General features: G+C 38.3%; 2 protein-coding genes and 1 long non-coding RNA gene across 4 annotated transcripts; 1 reads left to right on the top strand and 2 right to left on the bottom strand.

The window, feature by feature from the left end:
* Positions 1-326: 326 nt before the first annotated feature.
* Positions 327-4,873, bottom strand: LOC149096157 (uncharacterized). Its single transcript, XM_089281549.1, has 3 exons — positions 4,713-4,873; positions 2,361-2,476; positions 327-760 (listed from the first exon to the last, which is right to left on the bottom strand). The coding sequence occupies exons 1-3, from the start codon at positions 4,845-4,847 to the stop codon at positions 613-615; spliced, it is 399 nt and encodes a 132-aa protein (XP_089137675.1). The 5' UTR covers positions 4,848-4,873; the 3' UTR covers positions 327-612.
* A 2,565-nt stretch (positions 4,874-7,438) lies between these two features.
* Positions 7,439-25,896, top strand: LOC149096155 (calcium/calmodulin-dependent protein kinase type 1D-like). Of its 2 annotated transcripts, none has more exons than XM_089281524.1 (13): positions 7,439-7,721; positions 11,970-12,044; positions 12,247-12,378; positions 12,564-12,638; positions 14,464-14,602; positions 16,093-16,115; positions 17,715-17,818; positions 18,334-18,409; positions 19,478-19,570; positions 20,821-20,840; positions 21,804-21,882; positions 22,266-22,353; positions 22,760-25,896. In XM_089281524.1, the coding sequence occupies exons 1-13, from the start codon at positions 7,642-7,644 to the stop codon at positions 22,868-22,870; spliced, it is 1,095 nt and encodes a 364-aa protein (XP_089137650.1). In that variant the 5' UTR covers positions 7,439-7,641; the 3' UTR covers positions 22,871-25,896. The 2 variants fall into 2 exon arrangements, with proteins under 2 accessions (XP_089137650.1, XP_089137651.1); XM_089281525.1 differs by lacking the exon at positions 7,439-7,721 and adding an exon at positions 11,723-11,848.
* LOC149096156 (uncharacterized) lies at positions 15,848-20,365 on the bottom strand. The gene is made up of 2 exons (XR_016204670.1): positions 20,126-20,365; positions 15,848-15,993 (listed from the first exon to the last, which is right to left on the bottom strand). It is a non-coding gene; the product is annotated as an uncharacterized LOC149096156 (long non-coding RNA).
* Positions 25,897-26,308: the final 412 nt, after the last annotated feature.

Raw genomic sequence — 26,308 nt, 5'->3', positions numbered from 1 at the left:
TCCAGACCCACAGAATAATGTTCAGGGCTGTCACTAAGTTCTGAGGCAACTGTAGCGTTGATCTTCACACATGTAACAAACGTGTTACTTTCTGGGTGAATTTTATCAACTTTTGTCCAGTTCACCTGTAACATCAAGGGCCCATTGAACATACTCAGCCGTAGCAGGTGTTATGGGTTATGGCCCTTAATGACAGCTCTGATGTTCCTGTAACTGACTAGAATGAAAAAGGACAGCCATCCCACCATATTTTGATCCCCACTTGATTGTGTTCACGGAACTTGGCAGGCTTATAGATAGCTAGATTATGTTAAAGATGGAGTTCCTTTACAGAAACCTTTAAAGAAGTTTATTTACAGACTGAGATCAAACATTTCAATACATCATTAAATTAACCCGAGATCTGATCACTATGTTAACCTGCTGACCTGAGCTGACAAACAGAAAAACTAACTTGTCCATTCTAAACATGTTTGTCAAACTACCCACTTATTATTGTTTCAGTTTATGCACTAATATCCTTGGCTGTTCTGCAGGTTTTGATTACATGATCAAGAATAAAAGTTACCTAATGCCTCAAGTAAACAAAATATTCATTTTAACAGGCAGGCTTTACAATATACGTTTCATATCACTGGGTTTAAAATCACCAATGTCTTCACCTTCATCAACAGGCTCACCCTTTGCAACAGCCTCTGCATAGGTGGCATCACGAGCAGCGACAATCTTTTCTGCTTCTCGTCTGGCCCAAACTTCAGGTCTACAAAAAAGTACAGAGCCAGTTGATGGCAAAATGGAGAACATTGGAAAATCAAGATACTTGCAAAATAGAAACTACATGTAGATAGCTAAAGTTGTTGACATTACATGGTGGATGGGAGTGGTGGTTGGGGGAGAGGACTTAACTTCCCTGGTTCCCTACCCCCCCCCCCCCCCCCCAATGGCTTTCACCTCTTAGACCTGTTTCTGTCATAAAACACAGTAAAACCTCTGGTTGCGACCACCTCTCAAAAGCGACCACATCTCCTCAATGACCAGTTTTCCAAAATACCAAAAGTTTCCAAGTCAATTATTGTATTTGGAACCTCTTGTATAAGTGACCACGAACACTTTTAGAGTAAAAAGTTTGAAATTTTCTTTTGTTTTTAACTCCTTTAGGCAACCACATGACAGATAATAGAGGGGAAATTGGATAGTATATATGGGTTATTGACCAAGTGTGAAGTCAAGATGACTGGATATTGGCCAAGTTCTGTTTTTGCGAGTTTATGGACCAAGACTGAGTCAAGGTCCATAAACTCGCAAAAAAAGAACGAGGACAATATCCAGCCATCTTGACCGAACAAGCTTGGTCGATGAAGGATTTATTATATGGCTTTCCGGGAAATTTTTTTAACAGGACACAGCGGGTAGTCCCGAGTGGGCAAGATAGCTCCATCTTGCCCGCTCGGGTAGCCAATCACAGCCCAGGATTTGATTCATCTTGCCCGTTCGTGGAGCTAGCCATATAATAAGGTGTTGTAAAATTTTTGCATTCCTGGGTAGTACAAGAGATGGAAATTTTCAAGGGGAAGTACCAGATTTTTTCTTGAAAATGACTTTTCACTTGAATAAAACATTTAAAAGTTTAAAGAAAAAATGCCCATACACTGTACTCTATCAGTTTTTTTTAAATGAGGCACAATCTTGACCCAATATGGTCTAAGCTCTCATAAGAGACCACCTCCCTTCTTGATATTAGGCTTGAAATTTTGGGTGGTTGCTTAAGGGAGGCTTGACTGTATCACACAATGTGGTGCTAACTTGTAAGTGTGTGGATGAAACCTAGTGTGACCATATAAATGAAAGCTATTGAGCAGTACTTTCATGTGGTACTGTTTATTATGCTGTACAAGGTGCTTCTAACTTTTAAGTCTGTGGATGAAGCTGTAGTGTGTGACCATTCAAATGAAAGCTACTGAGCAGTACTTTCATGTGGTACTGTTTATTATGCTGTACAAGGTGGTTCTAACTTTTAAGTCTGTGGATGAAGCCCCAGTGTGTGACCATTCAAATGAAAGCTATTCTGCAGTATTCCCATGTGGAATGGTTTATTGTGCTTTCTTTGTTTGTACGTCAAACTGAAGTGTGAGCATTTGAATGAAATTTTATATGCAGCATGTAAATGTGGCACTGCTCATTACCCTGAACAAAGAACATGGATGGAATTAACTTTCTTTCTTACATGTGAACAGTATGGTAACCATTTCAAATTGAAATGAAAGCCATCTAGCAACATTGTCTAGTGGTTCTATTTATCTTTTCAACATCTTTTTGCAAGTGGAACTGTTAGAAAAGTTGTCAAACTTGCATTGTCTCACCTGGTCTCGGGTTTGTAGTAAAACAACACTGGCATCACAACAAAAATAAGAGCCCACCATCTATACCATGGCTCCTCCCAGTCTTCCCACTGTCTCTTCTCTCCTGGTTTTAGAGGCTGTCAACAGAGGATTAAAAGGCTAGCATTTTGTATTGATATCATTATTATGGTAATTTCTTTTTTTCTCTCCCGCAGACTCATCTGTTTTTTATTAACTATTAGTCTTGTTACATATTATTAGATACCAGTCTTTTTCTTTTTCTTCGCATTTAAATTTCGATTGTAATCTAGTTAACCGTCACTTCTGAAGATGTATGTTGTACATACGAAACGTCAAGGAAATTAACTTTGTTTAACATGCATTTTGGTTCCATGTTTATCACCACGGTTTGTATGAAGCTTAACTGGAATTTCCAGAGGGGTGGGGAGGTGTTAGAAAAAAATCCCTTCCCTGGAGGAGGTATGGATATTTTCTGGAACTACACATTTGGCCACACAACCCAAGTCAACACAAGTTAAGAGACGTCCATTAACCTTTAGAGTGTGTGCACGTGACATCATCATATTCTCAAATCCAAAACTAAAGAACCACTAAAGGTCTTATCCTCATCAGGCATAAGAGGTACTAAATTTATATCTGTTTTCAATTTTCCAGCTCAATAGGGTCTTTCATTTGGAAACCAGCGCATATTAAATTTCAGAGTTATGGCAGTGTGTGACATGAAGCCAAGATCACATTTGTCAACAAATATACACTTATCTCATGATTTTTAGCCATTTTAGGAGTTAAAGTACTAGGAAAAGTACTTGTGTAAATGTTTTTTGGTTTGGTTCAGATAATCAGTTGTCTAGATAGCCAAAGTAAGTTCCAGATGTTTACACTATTTTCCAGCTTGAAGAACTGTCTTCTTTCTTTATCATCTATAATATCACAATTTCTTGGCTTCATCCACTGAATGGTTTTTGATTCTAGTTTTTGTGTGACAGTGCACACACTCTATTATTGGCCAATAGGAAACACACAATGTGTCTGCCAGAATATGTCTGCCCTTGTCTGTTTGTTTGTTTCTTTTTGTTCTTTTTGCCGACTTGCATGCACATGTACTAGCAAGGAAACTTGCGAGTCCATTTGGCCACCCAACGCAAGTCTCTGTGCAAGTTCAACTTGCAGCTACTTGCAACTACTACACTTCTGAGTCTGTTTGGCCAGGGCTTAATGATAGATGTAGCAAGTTCACACCAATTTCACTTGCCTGCTGACTTAAAGCCTGGACAAAATAACAGTCTTCTCGGGTATATACATATCAGAAATTGTGAAGTACAGCATTTGGGTTTTTCGAAAGTCATTTGAAGCACACCCACAAAAAAAAGTGTGTTCAGAAGAGATAGTTTGAGACCAGGAGTAGCTTTTGTTTAGCAACAGATTCTCTTGCTGTACAAATTACATGTATACATGTACAGTGTGTGTACCCCTAAAACTACCACAGCCTGAGATCTAACCTGCAAGTAACTTCTGAATTCAGTTTGGCATGTAATGTTCAAAAGTAAGGCTAGATTGTAGAACAACGGCCCACTCATTTGCATCTCATTGAATCTGAATGGTTTTTTTTGTTTCAGTCTATATGCTTCGTTCTTAGAAGCATTGAGAGATATGTTAATAAGTGGCCCGGTATTGTAAAATCACTCCAAAAGTAAATATGTCTCTACACTTCTGATCACCTATTTACGCAACAAAGAACGTATATAATTTCAACTTTTGGCATCTGAAAAATTCCTGTATGACCTGTATCAACTATTCCCGTGAAAGCAGGTGAAAGGTAAGCTTTCATCATCAAAATTATCAAGTCAACTTAAGCTTTAAATGGAAAATACTATCTAATCGTAAATTTTACTACATGTATTTAACAGAATGCTGAGAAATTCAGTTAAATACATTATTTGAAAACGAAAACAGATTTCTGGCAGAGAAACTCAGATCTTACAGAGGTTAAATATCAAACACTCGAGTTCGAATGAGCCATTCCATTTAATATCTGCACTTCCCCTATTGAGGTATTACTTGAAACCCCACTCAGATATCATTTATTGAGAGGGTACCCCCTTGGATTAAGATAAATTGGCCACCCCCCCCCCCGGAAATTTTGCGACTTTAATTTTCGTACTTGCAAACCTCTTCAGACGTCTTCAACATATCATTTATTGGGGAAAATGATATAAATGATATCTGAGGGGGGTTTCAAGTAATACCTCAATAGGGGTAGTGCGGATATTAAATGGCATGGCCCAATCCATCGAGCCTTGATATCGTACTATTAGCTTAAATTGTTAGGAAAACAGCAGCAAAACAAGTTACCTTCTCATTAAAGAGAAAACCGTTTGGAGGCTCCCTGTACCTTGTAAAAATGCTTTGTCGACGGGCAAATGTGGAACTCACTGCAAGATTTCGTCTGCAAAGAGAGGCAGCCCTCAGAAAACTGCGAGCCGCCATTTTGAAATGCTCAGCCCTTCCCGCAATGCCTTTCGGTAAGACACATTACCCAGCAACTCATGCGAGATGAGGCGTCTGGGGGATCTGGGGGATCTGGGCACGGTAAAATATTTTTGAGATGCATTTATGGGAAAGTCGAACCTCCGGTTGCGACAACCGACCAGTTTTCCAAAATACCAAACCTTTCCAAGTCAAATCGCGATATTTGGAACCTCTTGTAAGCGACCACCTCCAGTAAGCGACCGCGACCACTTTTAGAGCTAAAAGTTTGAAATTTTCCTTTGCATAAACGTCGGCTGAACACAGTTTTTGATACCTGTGTTTCATTCGCTTTTTTCTCTAAAACTCTTGATCCCTCGGTCGCCAAAAATGGCACCAAGCAAGTTGACAACACAAACCTTGGTTTTTTTTATGGTTACGCTGAAGTATGTGCCGTTGCCGTGGCAACATGAATAAATATAAACAAGCCTTTAAAATCGGTTTTGTTTATTTGTAGTAAATATAGTTATTACATTTTCTGTATAATTTGCATGCAACAAGCTTGTAACGATTCTCACAAGTTAACACCATTTTGCTAATAATTTAACAGAGAGATCTTTAACTATCCCTTGTTGAAGGTTCACTGGAATATCTAGAATTTCCTTTGTTAAAGTTCAGTTATTTTCAATACTCCAGTTACGTATTTCCTAAAGTATTTTCGTGCCAAATTTCGTGAAATTCTAATGAGTGGTTCTCGAGAAATAGGCGTATTTCCGAGTGCAATGTCTCATTCAATCGCAATTTTTTTACTTACTACGCATGCGCTGCATTTAACTGGGTTCTTTCGGTAACAAAGCAAAAGCTGAGAATTGCTGGGTTCTTTGCATCGTTACCTTTTCTAACATAGCTTTGTAATAAAAGACTAAAGTCATCAATACACTGCGTTCAATTATAGAGAAAAATAGCACAGATAGTGCGGGTGTTGAGTAAATAAAAGGATTTATTGATGGCATGTTTGTTTTTTGCAATCCTTGTGCGCGCGCTGAATTGCATCAGCAAAAGAGCGCGCGAAAACTGTGTTCGGCCACCTTAAACCTCCCATGAGCGACCACTTGACAGATAATAGAGCTGAAATAAATAATACTGGGCCACTTAAATAAGGTGTTGTAGTTTATCAGAAGCGAACCATGATACTCTAAAGAAATACCTTTCGAAAGCTTTAAATATTTTTGTAGCGCACGCCTGAAAGCTTTGAAATGGATTAAGATGGGCACTGACGCAGTGACGCATGGGACAAGTCTCTGCAGTTACCATATGCTAATGAGGCAAAATTTTGACCCAATATGGTCTAAACCCTCGTAAACGTATTTGACTTGTATTTGACACAAACTAATTTAAAAACGAGCTAATTGCATAAACAGTTTCACTAACACTTTGGAAAAATACACGCATGAAAACAAATCAAGACAAACAACACTGTTTCCCACCCCCTCCCCCCACCACCTAATCTCGTTGGGAGATCTGGGTTCTAGATAACCCACCGCTACCATCATGCGTCGTTCTGATATAAATATTTATTCAGTTTATCTCTCGTAACAGAAAGGGTTTGTTTCAGGATGTATGTCTGATGGAAAGCACTTTGAAAACGAAGTTTCTGTGATAGAAGTTACCTGTGATAAGCGTGGCAAAGACTTTTGTTGGCCACACATACTGAGGCCTGCGAGAAGCTCTCTTCTCGCGCGTGTGTTAGCCCACGCGAAAAACACGCGAGTCTCGCAGCCAATATATTGGTGTACGAGTCATTTAGCCGGTCATCGTCCGCAAACTTTAGGTCGTTTAACGAATTTTCGAAGCTGCACTGCAAACAGAACGACTGAAATCTGGGCTAACTTTTAATCCACCGGATAAGTTGTAATCGGCTTTTCGGGATCGCAAAATGGTATGGTAAACACGAAGGACATGAAGTAAAAAATCGAAAGTACAGGACAGAAACAAGTATCAAAACGAAGGACTGTTGCAACCCGCATGGTCAATATTACATTACGATTACGATTTAAAACGCGTTATAAACCCATTTGATTTGATATGATATCGTTACAAAACGTTTATTGTAAAATGTGGGATTTAACAGGTTTATCTTTGTACCATACTACGTGGGATATCTATTTTTTTTTTAAAGGTCTTCGCGGTTTGTGAATTCATCATTGAAAACTCAATTTCAGTTGTAAATAAATAAATAAATAAATAAAATTAAAAGCGCTCGTGGTTTATAACAGGGCAATGCGGGGTCTCTTTAATTGTGATCAACTGAAAAGATAACATTTAACAGTAAATTTATTTTAGTTTCTTTCATTCAAAATATGCGTATAAGCAATCTAAAGAACGATCTTGAAGCAGCGAGGTTCATTTTGCGACCAGTCAAGACTCACTGTGTCCACAAACGAGTTCTTCCACAAGGTTTCTATCAAATTTCTTATGAAAAATGAACAGAGACTGACGTCTGTAACATCCTTGGGTGGTTTATTTACACTACAGAAAGCGGCAAATTAGTTTTCCCCTGACCAGGTGCAAACTGTCCCGAACTTTGTCAAAAGGAGACCCGCGGTGCGTTGATTGCAATAAATCATGCATAGCAAATGAGATGAAGTAGTGTGAAAACAAAGCCCATCGTTGACAGGAAAAGCAAACTGTCTGCGCTGATTTGAAGCACTAAAACTTCATCTCTTTCTTCAAGCACATTTTGCATATTTTACCAAGGACTCAGGCCTGCAACCGTGCGTACAAACAAACCCATTTGAGTGTTTACAAGCGAGTTATGGCGGACGTTGAATCGTCAAGACAAGGGGAGGCCGATGTCGAAGACGGCCGTGAGGTTAAAAAACCTCGAAAGAAGCGGTAGGTACCATGTTAGCGCACCAGATTGATCTTGAGTGTTTTAATGCGCTGGTTTCTGTGATAATTACCGAAAAGAGTCATTAGTGCGTGTAGGTCAGGGTGGCTTTCCGAGATGGAAATTCGCCGGGCGCTCCTTGTATCTTTGTGAATTGTGACGGATAATTCTATTTACCAATGTTTGTACAGATTAGAAAGTAGAATATGCGATTACAAGAGGAGCATTTAGCATATTGGTTTAACTAAACTGGTGCAGATATCACGACCGCCGGTAAATGTTTTTGAAAACGAGTTGCTAAACATTTTATTGAAATGAGACTTGTCAGGTAAAAAAAAAAAAAAATCAAATCTCGTGAGTTCAGCGAAAACGCGATGGAAATTTCAATACCACAGTCTACATTCAAAAGTCTGTTTATTATTGTGGGCTTATTGCTTTTTTTGTCTTTCAAAATTTCCCTACAATTTGTAATTTTCAGTTACGGGAATCACATGGTCTACATAATTGACCTGTCGCGCAACAGTAACTCATATTTCGATTAATAATTCGCCAGTATTTCGTATTTATTAACTACTCATGACATTTTAGCATACTGCAATATGTTTACGAGGTAAGCTTTCGAACAAAGCCTTTGTAAACACAAAGCTTACAAAGATTGCGGGATTCTCAAGTCTTCTTATCGGATGAATGTCGCCAATTTATCTTATGGAACTAAATCTCCCTTCAGCAAAGCCTTGAACAAATTCCACGGTTATCAAAGAACTTTGGGCAGAAGATAAGTCGCGTGGAACAGGTTATTTCAAATGTGTTTTAATGAACGACGCCCGAGCGACTCGGTTTTACTCGATATGCTATTGAATTTGAATAAAGTAAACAAAATTACCTTTTAGCACCCATAAACAGTTTGGGTAAACCGCAGGTAAAACAATTAATTAACAAGAAAAAGTAATCATTTTCATCGGCTTCATCTACTCACACAATTCCCGCTTTTTATGAATCTTCCAAGATTTGTACCTTATAAATATGTGGATGAAGTCTGGATTATTGCTGACTCTTTGAATGCTTCAGGCTTGCAAAGAAACGTCATTATAAGTTTTGGCTACAAAAATTGAAAATGATAATTTAATAGGTTAATAAGTTTTCTTATAATAACACAATTGTTTAGAATCTCCCAGTGCGGTGTAAAATATTCCAGGTGAAACGAAGAATTGTAAAAATTATTTTTTTCGGTGTCGTTTGTTTGGCTTATCTTTTATAGAAAATAAATGGTAAAATTATAACTTTGAAAACCGCAGAAAAATTATCATTTGTGGGTTATTTCCGGTTTAAGTAATCGCGCGTGAACTCGCATTTTACCCGAGGACTCTCGAGTCACGCGCGACTTGGTCAGAATGCAGCATGCACACTTGGGGTGAAGCTAGAGGGGCCGGAAGGAAGAGGGTGCTTCGGAAAGGGGAAATGGGTATTCCTTTTTTGTCTTTTTACATGGCAAAGAAGCGTGCAGATTTCTGCAAGTTTCTCCAGTTTTATTCACATTATTTACAACTTTCGAAACTAGCGAAAAACAGTTTTGTGGAGAGAGTAGCGATGTAGCTTAATTTTCTATTGGATTTAAAATTTTGTGGCTCGAGAGAGAGATCGTTTAGAGGAACCGTCAGAGCGACCGAGGATGCTGTCGTTGCCTGATCGCGCGAGAGACACGCTCGTTTTCGTGAACGCTGCAAATGACAGAAGTTCTTCTTCGATGAAATGGAGCGATTAAAGACATTACTGATGATGTTCATTGCAAGTTTGTTCTAGATTGACATTTAATTCTAGTGTCACTGATAAAGACGTTAAAGAAACAGACACCATAGTATTGAATGCTTCAAATTGATAATGGGCTAACTGTTAACCTTTTAGACTGTCGAGTGAAATTTGCATATACAATCAACAACACATGCAAGAAAGAAATTGCTAGCATTTAACCTTTACACTGATCAATTACGAGCGCGCAGACTTGCCGGCTGTTAATCACATCTAAAAATATCACCCTGGTATCAGACAAGACTGTTTTCCTATGTGAATAAAAATGACTTTCTGTCAACCGACTAAACCATATTTAGCTGAAATGGTAATTAGCCACCATATTTTAGGGCGATTTAACCTCATTCTCTTTTTCTCGTTGGCTCTCGAAACAGCAGCAATACTAAACAGGAACCATCGGATCTATTCGATTTTTTCATCAGTAGGGTATTGTGCAATAACGGCGCGTTTGTCTTGAAGATATTATATGAGCACTGACTAATTAGTCCATCATTTCGCTCCGCGTGGCGTGTGTGCGCCATTCTCGCGAATTCTGACCCAGTTATCTCTTTTTGCAAGCACCAATTGCAACTTTACCATCAGCTTTCGTGCAAGCAATCAGATACTAGAGATCTCCGATAGCATGCGTTTAGATTACATAGACAGATGAAGCGTACAAAATGAGACAGAAGAGTCTCTCCTGAAAGACAAGGATTAAGTCGCGCAAATTGAGAATGTTTCAAGCCACTGAAAACTCCTTTGGTATTCACGAGAACTTCTTTGAACAAGTGAATATTTTCCGATAGAATCTAAACCTCGAAAGTCACGGAAATGGAACTGGATAGCGCCCGAACATTTGTGTGATTCAAAAATAAAAAAGTAATAATAATAAAATAGATCTACATTTACGTAAAGCGGCCGAGAAAATTAAATAATAGAATTTTCTAAACCAGCGAAAGATTGCCAAGCATCCCTTCATGCATGTTGCTAAAATTAAATGCAAAAAGTCCAAATGCCCCTGGCTATTTATTGAAAATGATAGATGGCAAATATTGATTTTTTTTTTTCTTTTCTCTTCTTCTGCTTTTTTTTTTGTTTTGTTTAGCGCGGTTCAAAGCCAGCTTGCTGTCATTTTATTTAAAAATCCTCGAAACAATATAACACAAACAATGCTAGTAAAGCTTTACTTCTATTTCTTACAGATGTTCATAATTCCCAACATCATTTGCCTAATTAAACCTAAAGAAAATCAATTGATTGAAACTATTTCGAAATACAAATAAATCTATTTGTATGACGTGAACTGATAAACGCTGACGTAATGAAATTGATTATTAATAAGATCATCGACATCACGTTCGGGTCAAATATTTTATTCCTTCTTTTTTTTTTGATCCCCTTCTAGCAGATATTTTCTAGTTTAGCGGTAGAACTAGAATACAACAATGCACGTGTTTTACAATTTTAATAAACTTGTTTCGAATAAACTCAATGCTAACACGATTTGACTGAAAATCTTTTTGGCGGTGTAGAAAAGCCATTTGAATGCGCGAAGCAAATAAGCCATTTCCGGTGAAAGAGTTTACTTGCTTCAAACGAAATTTGCCTATGTAACTTCTAGCATACTGCTTTTTTTTTTTCTTTTTTTTTTTCTTTAAAAAAAAAAAAAAAAAAAAAACAGTCATGCAATTTCGCAGCTGTTATTACAGGACAAAAAATATCTATACCAAACAATCATACGCATACTGACAGCAGGTAATCATTGTTGGCAAATACGAGTTTTAAATCGGGATCACGCATTACTTTTCATGTGCAATTTTGAGAGCATAATCGGTGGGAAAATTTTGCGCAGATTGACGGAGATCAAGGGAAATCGAGTTTTTGGACAGTACTATTTTTAAACAGAATTACCGATTTTAGCTTTAAATGTGTTGTTCTGAAAATAATTTAGCCCCGACTTATGTAATTATGCTCAATTTAGCTAATTTCTTAATTTAATTCCTCTAATATTTGAAAATTGCTGTTCATTTTACGAATATTCTGAAGTACAAGAATAAATGTTATAAACAACATTAAATATAGCACCGATAAGATGCGAAATATATAAAAAAATATAATACACCAAAAAGGTTAAAACACGACTCCGGCTGGCAATTTGCAGTGATGCGCACAATAAATAATGACTTTTTCAATTTACATTTTATTTCTCGAATTACGTCAAAAACGCCCCGCACCCCACCCTCGATAGTACCACGCGTTCTTAACAACACATCCATGCAAGAAAGTATGCGACGGTTTTGAAGTCGAAGATTTATAATAAGTGTTGGTAAATAAGCGAAGATTCGAGGTGTGTTTGTTTAGCTTAGGTCGTGAGGCAAATGCTGCTCGTTCTTGTAGACAACCTGGCAATTCTCGCGGGCGACTTCGATGACTTGTTCTAAATGTTTTTCTAATTTCTCCTGCTCCAGAATGCCGCTGTTTGGGAAGAAAAAATTCGACGAGAAGATCACCAAGAAGTACGAATTTCGAGATGTTCTGGGGACGTAAGTAGCCTCCGAAGTTATCTTCTTTTGTGACAGATAAATTGACGTCGCTTTAAGCAACGTCGTATGACTTTACTGCGCGCCGCTTCGCATATAGTAGACCGTTTATAATAAGTTATCGGGACTCGTTTGCAGTTAATCCAAATATTTCGAGTGAACTTCGATTGTATTCCTGCTGAACCTGTAAACTTTTTCATTTCAGGGGCGCATTCTCCGAAGTTGTCATGGCCGAAGAAAAATCATCCAGGAAATTATTCGCTGTAAAATGCATCAATAAGAGAAACCTTTCGGGCAAGGAGGAAGCGGTTGAGAACGAAATCGCTATATTAAAGAAGTGAGTCAATTACTAATAAACAGTCTTTGCAATATCGTGATCAATAATGGCTATTCATTGAGCCAGGAAATATTTTCGTGTTGCACGCTTGCCCATGCGATATCGCCAAGTCTGCCTGTTGCTCGATTACATGTTCTTTGCACAGTCATATAACTGATTATTTTATACTTTTATTGTGTCCTCAGAGTGAATCATCCAAACATAATTAGACTGTGGGAAATATTCGACAACAAGACCCATCTCTATTTAGTCATGGACTTGTAAGTACAGATAAGTTTCCAAATGTGTAAACGTTCTTAAACTTCGCATCGTGTTACGTTTCGTTTGGAATAATGGGTCTTTCATGATAAAATTGGAGAAGCATTCGTTCAATACTGTACCAGGGTTTAGGCAGCGTGGTGTGATAAAGTCAGTTGATTTCCTTGTCCGACTCCCGGGGCGGTTAAAAACCTGAGCGAAACAGTATGAAGGAAATTTTTTTTCTTTCTGACACCGCAGCATGTGTTCTGTTGACTCAATTCATATGATTTTTGCAGTTTCTTTATTTGCTCTGTTGTTGTGAAATTCTCGTGACAAAAAAGACAATTATGTTTTATGGATATTGCGGCATTGAAGGTGCGATCATCTCCGATTTGTCTCACTCGGATAGATATTTTTCGCACGCCAGGCCCGGTCGTATCGGATATCGAACTTTTGCAAGTAACACTATCCACGCGGACACGCGTTCTTATGTCAATCGAACTGCACCAAAATGGTTTGAATGTGGTTACTAAAGTAAATCTGCCTTGAGATGGCTTCAGAATCTATTCATCCTTTGATGCCACTCGCTCCTTATTGTTTTCTTTTCTATGTGGAGTGAATAACTTTCAATCCCAAGGGGCCCTTGCTAATAGGCAGTTAATTTGGACCGGTGAAATTCATCATAGGTTGAGCTGTCAAAAAAAAAATAGAAAAGTAAACACACGAGTGTAGAGCGATTCCAAAGTCTGCGTCGACGCGCCATCTAAGCTTCGAAGAATTTTTGCCGGATGGAATGAATAACATTTGGACGCTAAGCCTTTATTTTTTTTCACTTTGGTAAACAGATGTTTCTTCGAAATGACTACAACACTCCTCAAAGGCAGATTAAAACATTTTCAGATAACAAATTGATAAAGAAAAACTTCGCATCTCAGCGATGTGTCTCATTCGAGCCATTGAAATATTGTGGGTTCTCTTTGCGGGGGCGAAAACAAACTAAATGCAAGATACGTCGAAATATAATACAGATTAATCCGTTCACTACGCAAGTGAAACATATTATACACTGTTGATAAGATTTGAGAATGGGTCGTAAAGACTGATTTATTGTTTTCCTTCATCTCGTCGAAAAACACTGCAACTTTTTCAGGCCAGCCTCTTCAACTGTCAACATTTCTGGGTGTTAACTCATTTAAATGCGTTACAACTTCTCTTTCAAGCATCTGTTAATAAATGATCGAATTCAACCGCGGTGTCTGCAGCTGTTCTGCGGAACTCGTTATTTTATTCAAATTTCTTGTTAATTGGACGTGCGGAGGTTCCCAAGTAATAATTGGAGAAACATGCTTAATTAAAGTTGATTGTAAAGCTCCGATCTTATGTGCAAATGGACAAACTAGGTACTGATACTTCTGATTTATTTTGAATTACGCTGAATAATTTATAAACTGCTGCCTTTAGATGTTCTGTCCTGGCCGCGTGTGACAATATCAGAAATAGTACAAAGGGGCTTCATTATTTCAGCCAAAATCGCTTGTCATAAATTATAATAATTTTGTCGGTGATGTGGGGGAGTGACTGGGGAAGGGGATGGCCTGGTGGAGCTAAGGGGGAGGGGATGGTGGGATGTCACTCTGTCTCTAATTCAGACTTCCAGAAACAAAAACAAAAATAACACACACACACACAAAACAAAAAACAACAAAAATAACAAAAGGAAAAAAAAACTGGAAGAGGAGAGAGAGGAACACTTTCAACTAATTTTAGACAACCATGCCACACATAACAGGTTAGGACTTGCAGTCTCCCCACTACTTGAACACTGATATTAATTTTATATTGCAGGGTTCAAGGAGGAGAACTATTTGATAGGATAGTGGAGAAAGGGAGCTATACAGAAAAGGATGCCAGTGACCTCATAAAACAAATACTAGGAGCTGTTGATTATTTACATGGGCAAGGAATTGTGCACAGAGATTTAAAGGTATGTCGAGCATGTGCTTCAGCCTTGTTTAGTGGTGAAACAAGCAACATAAGCAACCCAGAACATTGCTAATTTATCAGTAATTTATCATAATTATCATAACTATTCATATCATAAGTTTTCATAATTAATCATCAATAATTTATTCACAGAGGGGAGGCAGGATTAGCTTTCATTTCATTTGGTCTAATTTTTCATTGCAAGAACTCTAGCATAAACCATTAGAATTTGGATGGGAATTTTGTCACTTAGTCACTTTATGCAGTGCGTGGCATTGGGAAATTAATTTTACAACTTGAAAATTATAACTTAATGTGCTTTCAAATCATATTTAGAAAATCTCCCTTTAATTAAATCTGTCAGTAATAGTAGCATTCTTATGGCAGTAGCATGTATACTGTCTCAGCTAAATCTAAATCTAAATTTGTTGGTTGTGGCTTCTTGTCCAAGTCTTTTTGTGCTCTTCTTTAGGGTAATGTTCTGCTATCATGTTTTCATAGATTTTTTACTATAGTTTAAATGAGATCAGATATAGACTCTGCAATTCTCAGCAGCAGATCTAGGGGAGGGGCCTGGGGGGGGGGGGGCCTTTATTTTGGGTGAAAAAAGAAGACATGACTGAAGGAAGAAAAGCCGGCAGGGCAAGTAAAACTAAACCGGGCCCTCCTCTTAGCTCAAAGTCTGGATCTGCCTCTGATTCTTGTGTTGCCTTGTGCATCAATTGCTGTTGTGCTAGAAGTCATTTGGCAGGGGCATTAAGTAACCATAATGATGCATTTGCATAACATATATGTACACATGCATACTTTTGGAAGTCCAGTTTTAGATGATAAGTATCCCAAATTATTAGATTTTCTGGTTTGACGGACTCTAGTCTCTCCTATAAATTAAATTCTACTATTAAATGTAAACGCAAAGGTCGACCTATAATTAAACAAGATAAGTTACTACATGTAAATACCATACTCAACATTTTCCCAAGTTTTGATTGACAAAACTGTTCCTTGAAATGAAGTACTGTGAGAAATGGCATGCCCAGGCTCCCAAAAATAGAAATTTCCTGAGGGGCATTTCACCTAACCCCCCTGATGGCTTGAACCTTCATTGCTTGATTAATGTTCTATTTGGAGTGTACTCCTGCAGTGAAAAATGTATGCTATGCCTCTGTTTAATGAACTGGAGTACATTAACATACCAGACTGTAACTTTGCTTTGCGGCACAGGAACACATGAACATTGATACACTTTGAGTCATGGATCTGTTTATTTACACAAAAGCATATTCATTTTACAAAGCAGCAATAATTGTTGTTTATCTGAATGGAAGTTAAACTTCCAGCAATTTGCATGGTGTGTATCCTGTTTATATTTGACTTCACCATATGGGGGCCCTGCAAGTATAAACATATTAGGTACACAAACTCTACATATGTTAATTTTTATTTGTGTTGAAGGGTTATCATATGACTTCTTTGTTTTATTCATTGCAGCCTGAAAATCTTCTTTATGACAGGTAAATATAACATGCCTTTATTACACACTGAGTGACCATATATATAAATTATTTAATTGGATTCCTTTCATTTCCTATAGTTGGCAGTTTGTTGATGAAATATATTGTTATGAGATAGATGTACATTTTCATCCAATATCATGAGACATTATCAAAACCTTGTGAAACTGAAGGCTTTGTGAAACAAATTATTAATAAAAAGCTATAATTTGGTCATTGGTAAATCTAATCATCACTTATAATTGATCTGATACATCATTAGTTAAAGTCAAAATTAAGCATGCTTGATGGAAACAGGAAATGACAAAATGGCACTGTGGTTAGCTTGAATTAAGTGCCACTCCAGTTGGCTTAACTAGTGTCAGGTTAGCCTGAATGTCACTGACTTGACAGATGTTAGCCTTCAACAGGAGCCCATCACTAGGAGTATGCAACTACCCCATATTCCTGTCACAGCATTTTCACAAACGCATCTATTTTTAGTTTCAATTTACCGTGAATTTAGACCTCCACAGGAACCTCAGTGACCAATCACAAGCAGAGACTTAATTTTTAACTGACATCGTCATTTCACTGGAAGATTAAGTGGACATGTCCACCTGAGGCCGCCATTTTTTCCCTTACTGATGCGCGCTTATGTAGACTGAAACTGACCTATTGTGTGAGAAAAGAAGCCCAAAAATAGACCAGTATGGGAGTTGCACGTTCCTGGTGACGGACTCAATAATGCCTTCAATGATTACAATGGTTTACCCTTATACCCTTACAGACATGTACACCTGTATCCCACAGTGTCTCTCATCCATAGTGTCATTCCGTCATGTCATTATTTTGTGTGTTAATCTTGCGCATTAAAATTATCTGTTGGATTATGCTTTTTAAATTTTCTGCCCATTACAGTACAAAATAAGTATTTTTCTGATCACAGTGGATAGAATGATCGCAGTACTCAAAGCTAAGAGGTCTTAAAGTTAGCAGCATTTTACCAAAGTTTCCAGTGAAGAACTCCAGTATATAAAGTACAGTAAAAACCCACCTGTAGGGACCTACATTTTTTTTCAGTCTGGCAAAAAAGGTTCTTGTATTTTGGGGTAGGTATTGGCAATTTAGGCTAAGTAGGTACCTAATTAGGTTCTTAATCATGAAGGAGTTATATGAGTTGGTTACCAGAAAAATAAATAAACGTGGGTTTAATAAATCATTTGGTCTGTCAATGTGCATTATTTATTCACAACTCAGTATTATGTATTTTCTTTCAAAGTAAATTTGCAATCTGAATGTCACACTCCTAGGTTTAAATGTTTATCATAATTTGACTGTACCCATGTACATACAAGAACCTGCTTGATCTTGTTTGTCTAAACAGGTTCTTATATTTTTGGGTATGTAAAATCATGGTAAATTTCTGCCAGCAGGTTCTCAAACCACTAGGTTCTTACAAGTGGGTTTTTACTCTCAGTATTGTTGTAGGCTGGCTGGCTTACCAGCTGCTCTTTAGGAACCGGACCTGATAGAGCCACAGAAATCGAGCCTAGCATTGCTGTGACTTGGTTTATTTGTAGCAAATTATTTATGCTGTATTTTTGCTCATCTAAACAGTCCTGATGAAGACTCTAAAATAATGATCAGTGATTTTGGCTTGTCTAAGACAGAGGAAGATGACAGTGTGATGGCAACCGCTTGTGGGACACCTGGATATGTTGGTAGGTTCATGGAATCAAATTAATACATGTACTGCAGAATACGATGTCCAGAACATTACGTTCTATAGATATCAGGTCTAGGGGTGACAAATGGGCCTTACAAAACTCTGGGTCTTGCAAAGATTTTGTCAAATTTCATGGGTCTCAGTCTCAGTTTTTTAGTGGTTATGTGCGTCTGGCAGTCTCAATTTTTCAACAATGCAGCTGTCTCTGGATGTTTTTTTTTTTTTCACTCTGTCTCTGGATCGTGATTTTTGCAAGGCTAAGGAAGTCGCGAAATCCCTTGGTATATTGAATTTTAATAATGCAACTTTCAAATTTCTGAGAAAAGGTTAACTAATCTTAAATTTTCCTAAATTGTCTGAACTCCACAAAAGATACCCTCACTTTTTGAAACAGCCAAATGAATTTAAAATTCCAGATTCCTTGGGATAATGAATAACTTAGTTGAAATTTTGTCGAATACATTATTCGATACCGTATTGTAGTTAAGGAGATTTGTTTTGTAATTTCAGCCCCTGAGGTTCTGAAACAGAAACCTTATGGAAAAGCAGTGGACTGTTGGGCAGTCGGAGTTATTTGTTACATTTTGTAAGTAATTTCTACTTAGACTCATCAATCTATCATGTTGAAACAAAGGAAATCATAGTTCCTTGATGAAGTTTGGATATATCTTAATTGTCATTAAGATTTTAATGATTTTATTTCCCCATTTTCTTCTTAGTTTTAGCTTTGATTGATAAGAATCATGTACATTGAAACACACCTCAAAGTTTGTCAAAAATTTGGTTCTGCACACTGTAGTTTGAACTCCCTTCCCAGTGTGAACTGTAAAACCAAAAAAAAAATTGCAGTTTCTTTTGTCTGATGTATTACTTAAAAATGCTTCTTTCAAAGAAAAAAATAATAATAAATTTTTAAGCCATTTGGAAATACCACCCAGTTAGGCATACAGCCGACATTCCCACGCCAGAAAACACTTTTCATGCACTGACCATGGTGTTTAGACTAATAAATTATGAAGAAGTAGCTCATTTACCATCAGTTCATTTGCAAAATAATTATTGGTTTCTTAACCATTTCTGTACCTTGCACCTTGCATGAGCCAATCACATTATTGAAAATTCAGAATAACCATTCATAAACACAGATTGAATTTTCTCTAGTTGAATCTGGAAGGCCCCTTTGGCTTTCATTGCATTCATAGAATGCAGTCCTAATGCAGACTTCAGCCAAGTTTCATGGGACGGTTCTCCTTGGTACGATCTTGCGACACCGATTTGGACGCCCTGCTGCAGGGGCAAAAATGAACTACATCATCGCCAAACCATGTGCTGTACATTTCATTTGAGTTCCTATGGCCTACCCAAATTCATTAGCTTTGCATGTACCTCTACACCTTTGCGGTGGACCAGAATGCCAACCTTACCTAATTTATTGAATGCACTCATAATCTATAACTAGAGGTAATTGTTACCTCTAATTTGCAATCATGTATTTTATAGCTTTGGAAATTATGTGGCTTGTCATGGGAAAATTCTGTAACTGATAATTACTGTCTTAATTTTGTCTTTCTGTTTCTTGTACAATGCATATTTTATTTTGTAAAGGGTCAGCCTTATTTTACTTTGACTAATATTTTGTATTTTTTGCTTGTAGACTTTGTGGTTATCCTCCCTTCTATGATGATAGCGATGCAAATCTGTTTGCGCAAATCATGAGGGGGGAATATGAATTTGATTCACCTTATTGGTAAGCAGTAACATTCTTGGACACATTCACTACAGTAAAAATCCACGTATAAGAACCTGGTGGTTTAAGAACCTACTGGCAGAAATTTTAATACCCAAAAATATAAGAACCTGTTCATAACCAAGAAAGATCAAGCAGGTTCTTGTGTGTGGGTTGCAGTTAAGATCATGATAAACATTTTATCCAAGGAGTGTGACTTGAGATTCCATCTGTATATTACAAGAAAATACACAATCCAGTTGTGAATAAAGACTCCTTCATAGAAATTAACTATTTAGACTAAATTGCCAATAACTACCCCTTCCCAAAATACACGAACCTACCTTGCCAGACTTCAAAAAATGTAGGTTCTTGCACGCAGGTTTTTATAGTAGTGTCTGACCTGGTCACATGGGGGATTTCTCTTGTTTAGATCGGCATGTTTAACTTTTGATTTTAAACTGAATTCAGATTCAGTTGGTTTTCCGAAACTGGCAAGGGACAACTGAGTAAATTGACAAAGTGCAATAACAAATCTGATTAACTTTAAAATGAGTGTAAACATAATTTTCTTACCTTCGAGAATATAATTGCGGCTGAAGACAGAAATTGCACCACACTAAAATGCTCTCCGGCTAGCTTGAATATTACTTTGGTTAGCCGAAACAGCACACGGTTAGCCTAAATACCACTTTCGTTAGCCTGAACAGCACTCCGGTAAGCCTGAGTGGCGTTTCGGTTAGCTTAAGTTAGGGCTGATTTGGAACGTACTGTACTGGTTAGCTGCATGCGAGAATATGGTAGCCGCCATGTTGGCTTGCGTGACTCGTACCCAGTGTTTTTGACTCTTTCCTTTACACCCAGTCAACGTCCACCGCCCCATGCGCAAAGCAACCTGGTAGTCTTTTACAGAAGATCACCTGAAATGCCTCTTTAAGGACGTTAAATCACGGTCCGAAGGGTTCGTTAGAATGAAAATTGGCATAGTCTGTTGTTAGCTTTTGAAGGAGGGCTAGGGCGTTTGGGGCGAATACCGTTATGGTCACGTGACCAGTTGGGGAAAAGGACTGGCTTAAGCTGTTCGAAGGCTGGATAAGGCTATCCAGTCGATAAGTGTTAACAATACAAACCACGCTATCCGCTGGAGCGATAGTGATGTATCCGGTGGATAGCGTTATCCACCTTTCGAGCAACCTGAGCCTGGTTGTTTTGTTTTGGGCCGCTTACCCTATCATGTCTTCTAATTGATTACTGGTGTATTTAATTTGCAGGGATGATATTTCAGACTCGGGTAAGTAGTTTTCAACTTGTTTTGGTCTGTTCGGGTATGGTATGTTGTGTTATCAGTGTCCGAAACCAAAAAGCGTAGAGAAAAAACACGGTGATTGCTATGTCGTAGAGAAACCGAAAACAAAGCGTGGCTTCGACAGCGTATGTTGATCAATATAGTTTTCTTCGTTCTGACTAATTTATACAGCACGTTATGAACCATTCATCGACCTCAGGAATTTTCATAATCGGAACACCAACTAGTTTCCTGTCAAAATAATAATCATAATCATAATCATAATCATAATCATAATCATAATCATAATCATAATCATAATCATAATCATAAATTAGGAAAAATAAATGAGCTTTCTATGGTTTTAGATGGGACTACAATATAAAAGTGTGGGAGGCACGGTGACCTCATGGTTAGTGCGCTCATCTCCGGATCGAGCGGTCCGAGTTCGAGCCCTGGCCAGGGTCACTGCGTCGTTTTCTTGGGCAAGACACTTTACTCTCACAGTGCCTCTCTTCACCCACGTGTACGAATGGGTACCGGCGAATTTAATACTGGGAGTAACCCTGCGATGGACTAGCATCCCAACCCGAGGGGGAAGTAGAAATTATTCCTGGTCGCTTCATGCTACAGGAATTGGGACAAGCTCCGACCTGATGGGTCACTTGGCTATATAAAACTGCTGTACTATACATGTCGTCAACGTCGACGGGACGTCGTGCGATTTTTCTTTCTTTTTTTCGGACAGGTACAATCGGAGGCTAATCGGATACCTACATGTGGCAACTTCTACTTTAGCTGTTACATTAGGGGTGGCTCTCTTTTGGTACTGAAAAGAACCGTTATGGTTTCCGTGAAACGTGATCTGGACACCCATTTACCACCCCTTTACATCTTACTACGCTTTTTGCGAGGAAACGGTTTTTTTTTTCGTAGTTTGACATTGATTTTCTTTCTATTTCTTGTCAGCAAAGAATTTCATAAAGTGTTTATTACAAATTGACCCTAAACGGCGCTACACCTGCAAGCAGGCTCTCGCTCATCCATGGTATGTTCATTTAATTATACCAGTATGTCCCTTGCACGTGGTTGTGTTTCTTTACGTACTCTACAACCTTGCATTTGTTTGTCACACAACGCCTCCCCGTTGCCGGCGCCACCCATGTGGCCCAAGGGAGGGTGATGTAGTCTCCTCCGCAGCCGTTATTAGGGTCGTCACGCAAGGTTTGCAAGGGGCGCGTAAGGCGCAAAAAAAGTAACGCCGTTTTGATCCTCGCCCCAGACCTTTCGTTTCAAGAACGCACGTGTTCGCAAACCCGCGGCTGTTTTGCAGTCTACGCATCAAATGGCGGATCCGTCTGTGAGGAAGTAGGAGAACGACGACGCGGCGGAGTGACTTTGCGTGACAACGTTTTTACCTTTCATTTGCAGGATTTCCGGTGGTATGGCCCTCCAGCGCGATATTCACGCGTCAGTTAGTGAACAAATAAAGAAGAACTTTTACAAGGCAAAGTGGAAGGTGATGTATAGAAAAGTTTTCTTAAGATTTAAGTCAAACAGAGGATGTTGGGGCCCTGTCTTTAGTAGCGAAAAGGTCGGGGGAGGGATGGGTAATTCTACCTGAGGAGAAGTTTACGATGGTATTTATGCATAGTTCCTGTAAGGCTTTTTTGAGAGTCCTTCACTCGTAACAAATAGAATGGATCGAGCAGCATAAAAACCAGGCTTGGGATAAACTAAAAAGAAAAACACACAGTACTGTCTAGCTATTTTTTTTGTGACGGGCGTAATCGTGTTTTCTCCAAAAAAGTGTCGAAATACTGAGTAGAAAGTGATTACCTAGTCAGAACTCGAGCACAACTTATATATTGCAGTGTTGCAATATTACGGAATTAGGAGTTGACAAAATTTCTCTTAACTTGCAGCAAGCGTTTAACGCGACGGCAGCCATCAATCGAATGAAAAACCTTCAACTCGGATCTGGATCTGGATCTGCAAAACCTGATGAATCAAACAACAACGCCAAGGATGTCTAAACCAGCTTGGTCCGAACCCACCCTAGTTCCCAGGGTCTCTGTTTTATCGCTCCAGAGGATGACGGGAAGAGAGAGCCTGGTAACGAGACTTTCCTGGATTCCAGGAGATCAGGGGTTTACGACCGTGTAGATATATTATAACTCCTAATTTTTTAAAGAAAAATATGGAGCTCTGCTCTTTTTGTCTAGCGATTTGTTTTAGGCACCAATTACTAGTGATAATTTTAAAGAGAACGAAAACTATGTATGAGGATTAAGAGGTATTTTCGCCGTAAGCTGAGCATAAAGTTCCCGATTTTGGAATTTTTATGTTTGCTTGAATAGCAATAGCTAGTCAAGTGTCCTCGCGTACAGGTGACGCGCAGCTTTAAGGTGTATATGACATAATTTTTTTTATTTACTTGATGGAATCCAGACGAGATCTGTTATGGAAATCGAAAACAAAAATGGATATTGTGTTTTATACGCCGCGTTTTAGCCATCTGAAAATAGGAAATTTCACCTCCGGTTGGTCAGAAACCGCGTGAGGTGGAGGCCTGGGTGTAATTAAGCCGTGACGTCAACAGAAGAACGTAGATCGACATATCTTTTGAACCAAACATAAAAAAATGAAAAAATATATATATAGTGAGATGTATTAGGCATTAAGACACTCGGGCGTAGTTCCAATAGTGGTTCAAAAATTGTAAACTTTCAAGTAAGATATGGAGACCTGCGTTCTTGCTTTGACTTCACAGCCTGATTCTTAAGCCCTAGACCCCACAGTTTCTGACCAAACTAGGAGTGAAATTTTAAGTTTTCGGAGGGCTAAAACGCGGCGAAGAAAAAAACCCGATGTCCATTTTTTTCCGATTCTATATTACCGGTATGACTTCATGTAGATTCCATCAAGCAAAAAATCTTATTTCTGTCAAATGCACTTGCACTTTAAGTAGTTATGAAATTGATATAGTTTGAGATCTTCAGGTCTCGTGGCATCAGTTGGTTGTCATGCAGATACTGTTTGTTACTTAGCAACCTGAATTGTGAGCTTGGGGCCCGCGGTATGAACGGCTAACCCAGAATTAGCGTGGAATGCGAATTAGCCTGCGTGGCTTACTTTACAAACAATTAGTAATCATTTCAACATTTTGAACTTGGGACAATGTCCAGAAGTAAGTTAAAATAAGCATAGCAATGAAAACAGTGAAAACTGTTTTGAACGACAGATATTCATATCTTAATTTACTCTTAATAACTCCGAGTTAGCATCAACGATTTAATCGGTGTTGAATAACTTGTCCCAGCTCTATAAGTTTTCAAGGAAGGCTGATTGGACACATGTTTTCATTGGGGTTAATTTTTGCTTTTCAACCTGCAAACGCAGATATATTTTCGTTGATTACTTTCGGGGCTTAGAAACAAGACAAACTTTCGGTTGGGAAAACTCAAACTAATAAAACCAGCCGTGAAATCATAACTGAAGGGCCCAGTGACTGGAGACTTGTCATCTCCTTGACAATCCTGGAAGTGGGTTATCGTTTTGCGAACAACCTGCTCACTAATTTATGCACCGAAGACAATAAATTGCAACGTCTAATGTGACGATGGAAGTTGAAAACTGTCACGTTTTCTTGCCATCATCTTGAAAAGCTAGGCAAAGGGAGAAAGATATCAGGAGACCCAACAGCAAGCCAAAGCAAAATGAAAATAGCTAAATATCAAACGTAACAATTGGAAAAATAAGTTCCTTCGTCACACAACGCTTTGCACAAGAAGCGTGACGACGAGGTTTCAAATTTTGCGCATCGATCAGGATAACTTTAATTTTTTTCAAACTTTTTTTTGTAATATTTAACTCCACAAAGATTTAGATCCTATAGTTATGAAATACTGCTTGTATTATTTAATTTTTTCAACATATGACAGGCAATGGTTGTGCTTTTAAGACAGGCCAATGTTTGCAGATAAGTTCTTGGGGAACGTACAACTTTATAAAAGAGCTGTATGTCTCTTTGTGTAAGTGCTAAGTCACTTGTTTCGCTGTACGCAATAGCCTTCAAATGGAAGAAATCTCAAAATATTGCTACAACGGTAGGAGAACTCTAAGTAGGTAATAATAATAAGGAAATAAGCAACAGGGCTGGTCAAGAAGAACTTTTCTGTTTAGTCAGGGCTTTGGTAAGGTTTTGGAGCCGGGGTAGCTCTTTGTGCCCTTCCCCCTCCCCCTACGTACTCCAAAACTATTGTCTCATTTAATTTACATGATGTTTAAAGCATCCAAAGTTGTTTACCTCAGTGATAATCACGTGTCAATCAAAAGATCACATGAAGCCAAAATGAGGTCGCACAATTCAGAATTTTCCGCCATCTTGGATCCGCCATTTTTGTTTAAAAACTGTCTTGCATGATCAAGTTTGGGAAAATCAACAAAGTTTAACTCCTATTGCTTGTATGATGTATGCAACAAAAGTCTGAGATCAGAAGTGGCAATTGAAGATCCCACTGGCAGGCTAAATAGGTGAACATGTCTTATGCTTCTTTTCAAATTGTGGCATCCGTAACCTAACTGAATTAATTAACAGAACAATAGGTGTCCTGGCAATGGTACATCTAGTAATTTTTGTATACCTTTGTTGCGTTTCGTTATATATATGAGATAATGTCATGTTTATATGACAGGTTCAAAGTCGATTACAAATAACTTACGTAATTGTTGCTGTAGTAATGACAGCCTAATTTGTACTGAAATTAATTAAGGAAATTTATAAAAAAAAAATTGAAAAATAAGAAAATGGCGGGCTGTATTAATTGCTTCACTTCTTCATTGTCGGCAAGTTTTTTTTTTTTTTTTTTTTTTTGTGCGCATGCATTTTGGGTTGGACAGAAGAAAGAATCACCGCAATTTTGTGCCCAGTTCTTGGTAATAACCAAAAGTACAGATGGCAAAGTGACTCTTGAATTGTACGACAAGAAATTCTAACTGTGATTAGTTAAATCTCTTTGGACCATTTTTTGAATAAAAAATGCTGAAGTTTTACGTCTTACTTTTGCAGAAACTTTCAATTCACGTGAGTGTCGAAAGCAATTCGCATTTGCCAAAAACAATCGTGGCTCGCACACATACATTCCTATAATCATCTCAGACTGTAAGAAGTGAAAAATGTAAAACATTTTGTGTCCCGAACCTTGTAATTTGGTGCCAAAGATGTGTCGCCCGCGTCTGGCAACTTCTCGTCACTCGTCGAGTGTTGTTAGGCAGGAGGCAGTTGGTAGTTGGTTATTTTGAACAAAAGTATGTTGTTCCTCGTCAAATTAAACCTAGAATTCTTGATTTAAGTATGAGAAGAGTCCAAAGCAACTCAAGCATTATCTATTTTTGTGAGCTGCGGAGAAAGACTATGATCGTGTCGTTTCGGTAGGACAGCTCGGTTTGGACTGGCGCTCGTTCTGCGGGAG

The sequence above is a fragment of the Orbicella faveolata genome, unplaced genomic scaffold (assembly GCF_042242905.1).
Source record: "Orbicella faveolata isolate gen_17 unplaced genomic scaffold, um_ofav_v1 contig_48, whole genome shotgun sequence".
Lineage (NCBI taxonomy): Eukaryota > Metazoa > Cnidaria > Anthozoa > Scleractinia > Merulinidae > Orbicella > Orbicella faveolata.
The sequence above is the reverse complement of the archived record's forward strand: the minus strand, read 5'-3'. Positions and strand labels throughout refer to the sequence as shown.

What these genes read in the sequence shown, in the direction of transcription:
- LOC149096157 (XM_089281549.1), bottom strand. Translation starts at nt 4,847, where the DNA reads ATGGCGGCTCGCAGTTTTCTGAGGGCTGCCTCTCTTTGCAGACGAAAT. An exon ending in GTTTTCTCTTTAATGAGAAG is followed by an intron (nt 2,477 to 4,712) that starts GTAACTTGTTTT and finishes CTCTGTTGACAG; the next exon opens with CCTCTAAAACCAGGAGAGAA. An exon ending in TACTACAAACCCGAGACCAG is followed by an intron (nt 761 to 2,360) that starts GTGAGACAATGC and finishes ACTTTTTTGTAG; the next exon opens with ACCTGAAGTTTGGGCCAGAC.
- LOC149096155 (XM_089281524.1), top strand. Translation starts at nt 7,642, where the DNA reads ATGGCGGACGTTGAATCGTCAAGACAAGGGGAGGCCGATGTCGAAGAC. An exon ending in CTCTATTTAGTCATGGACTT is followed by an intron (nt 12,639 to 14,463) that starts GTAAGTACAGAT and finishes TTTATATTGCAG; the next exon opens with GGTTCAAGGAGGAGAACTAT. An exon ending in CAGGCTCTCGCTCATCCATG is followed by an intron (nt 21,883 to 22,265) that starts GTATGTTCATTT and finishes TTTCATTTGCAG; the next exon opens with GATTTCCGGTGGTATGGCCC.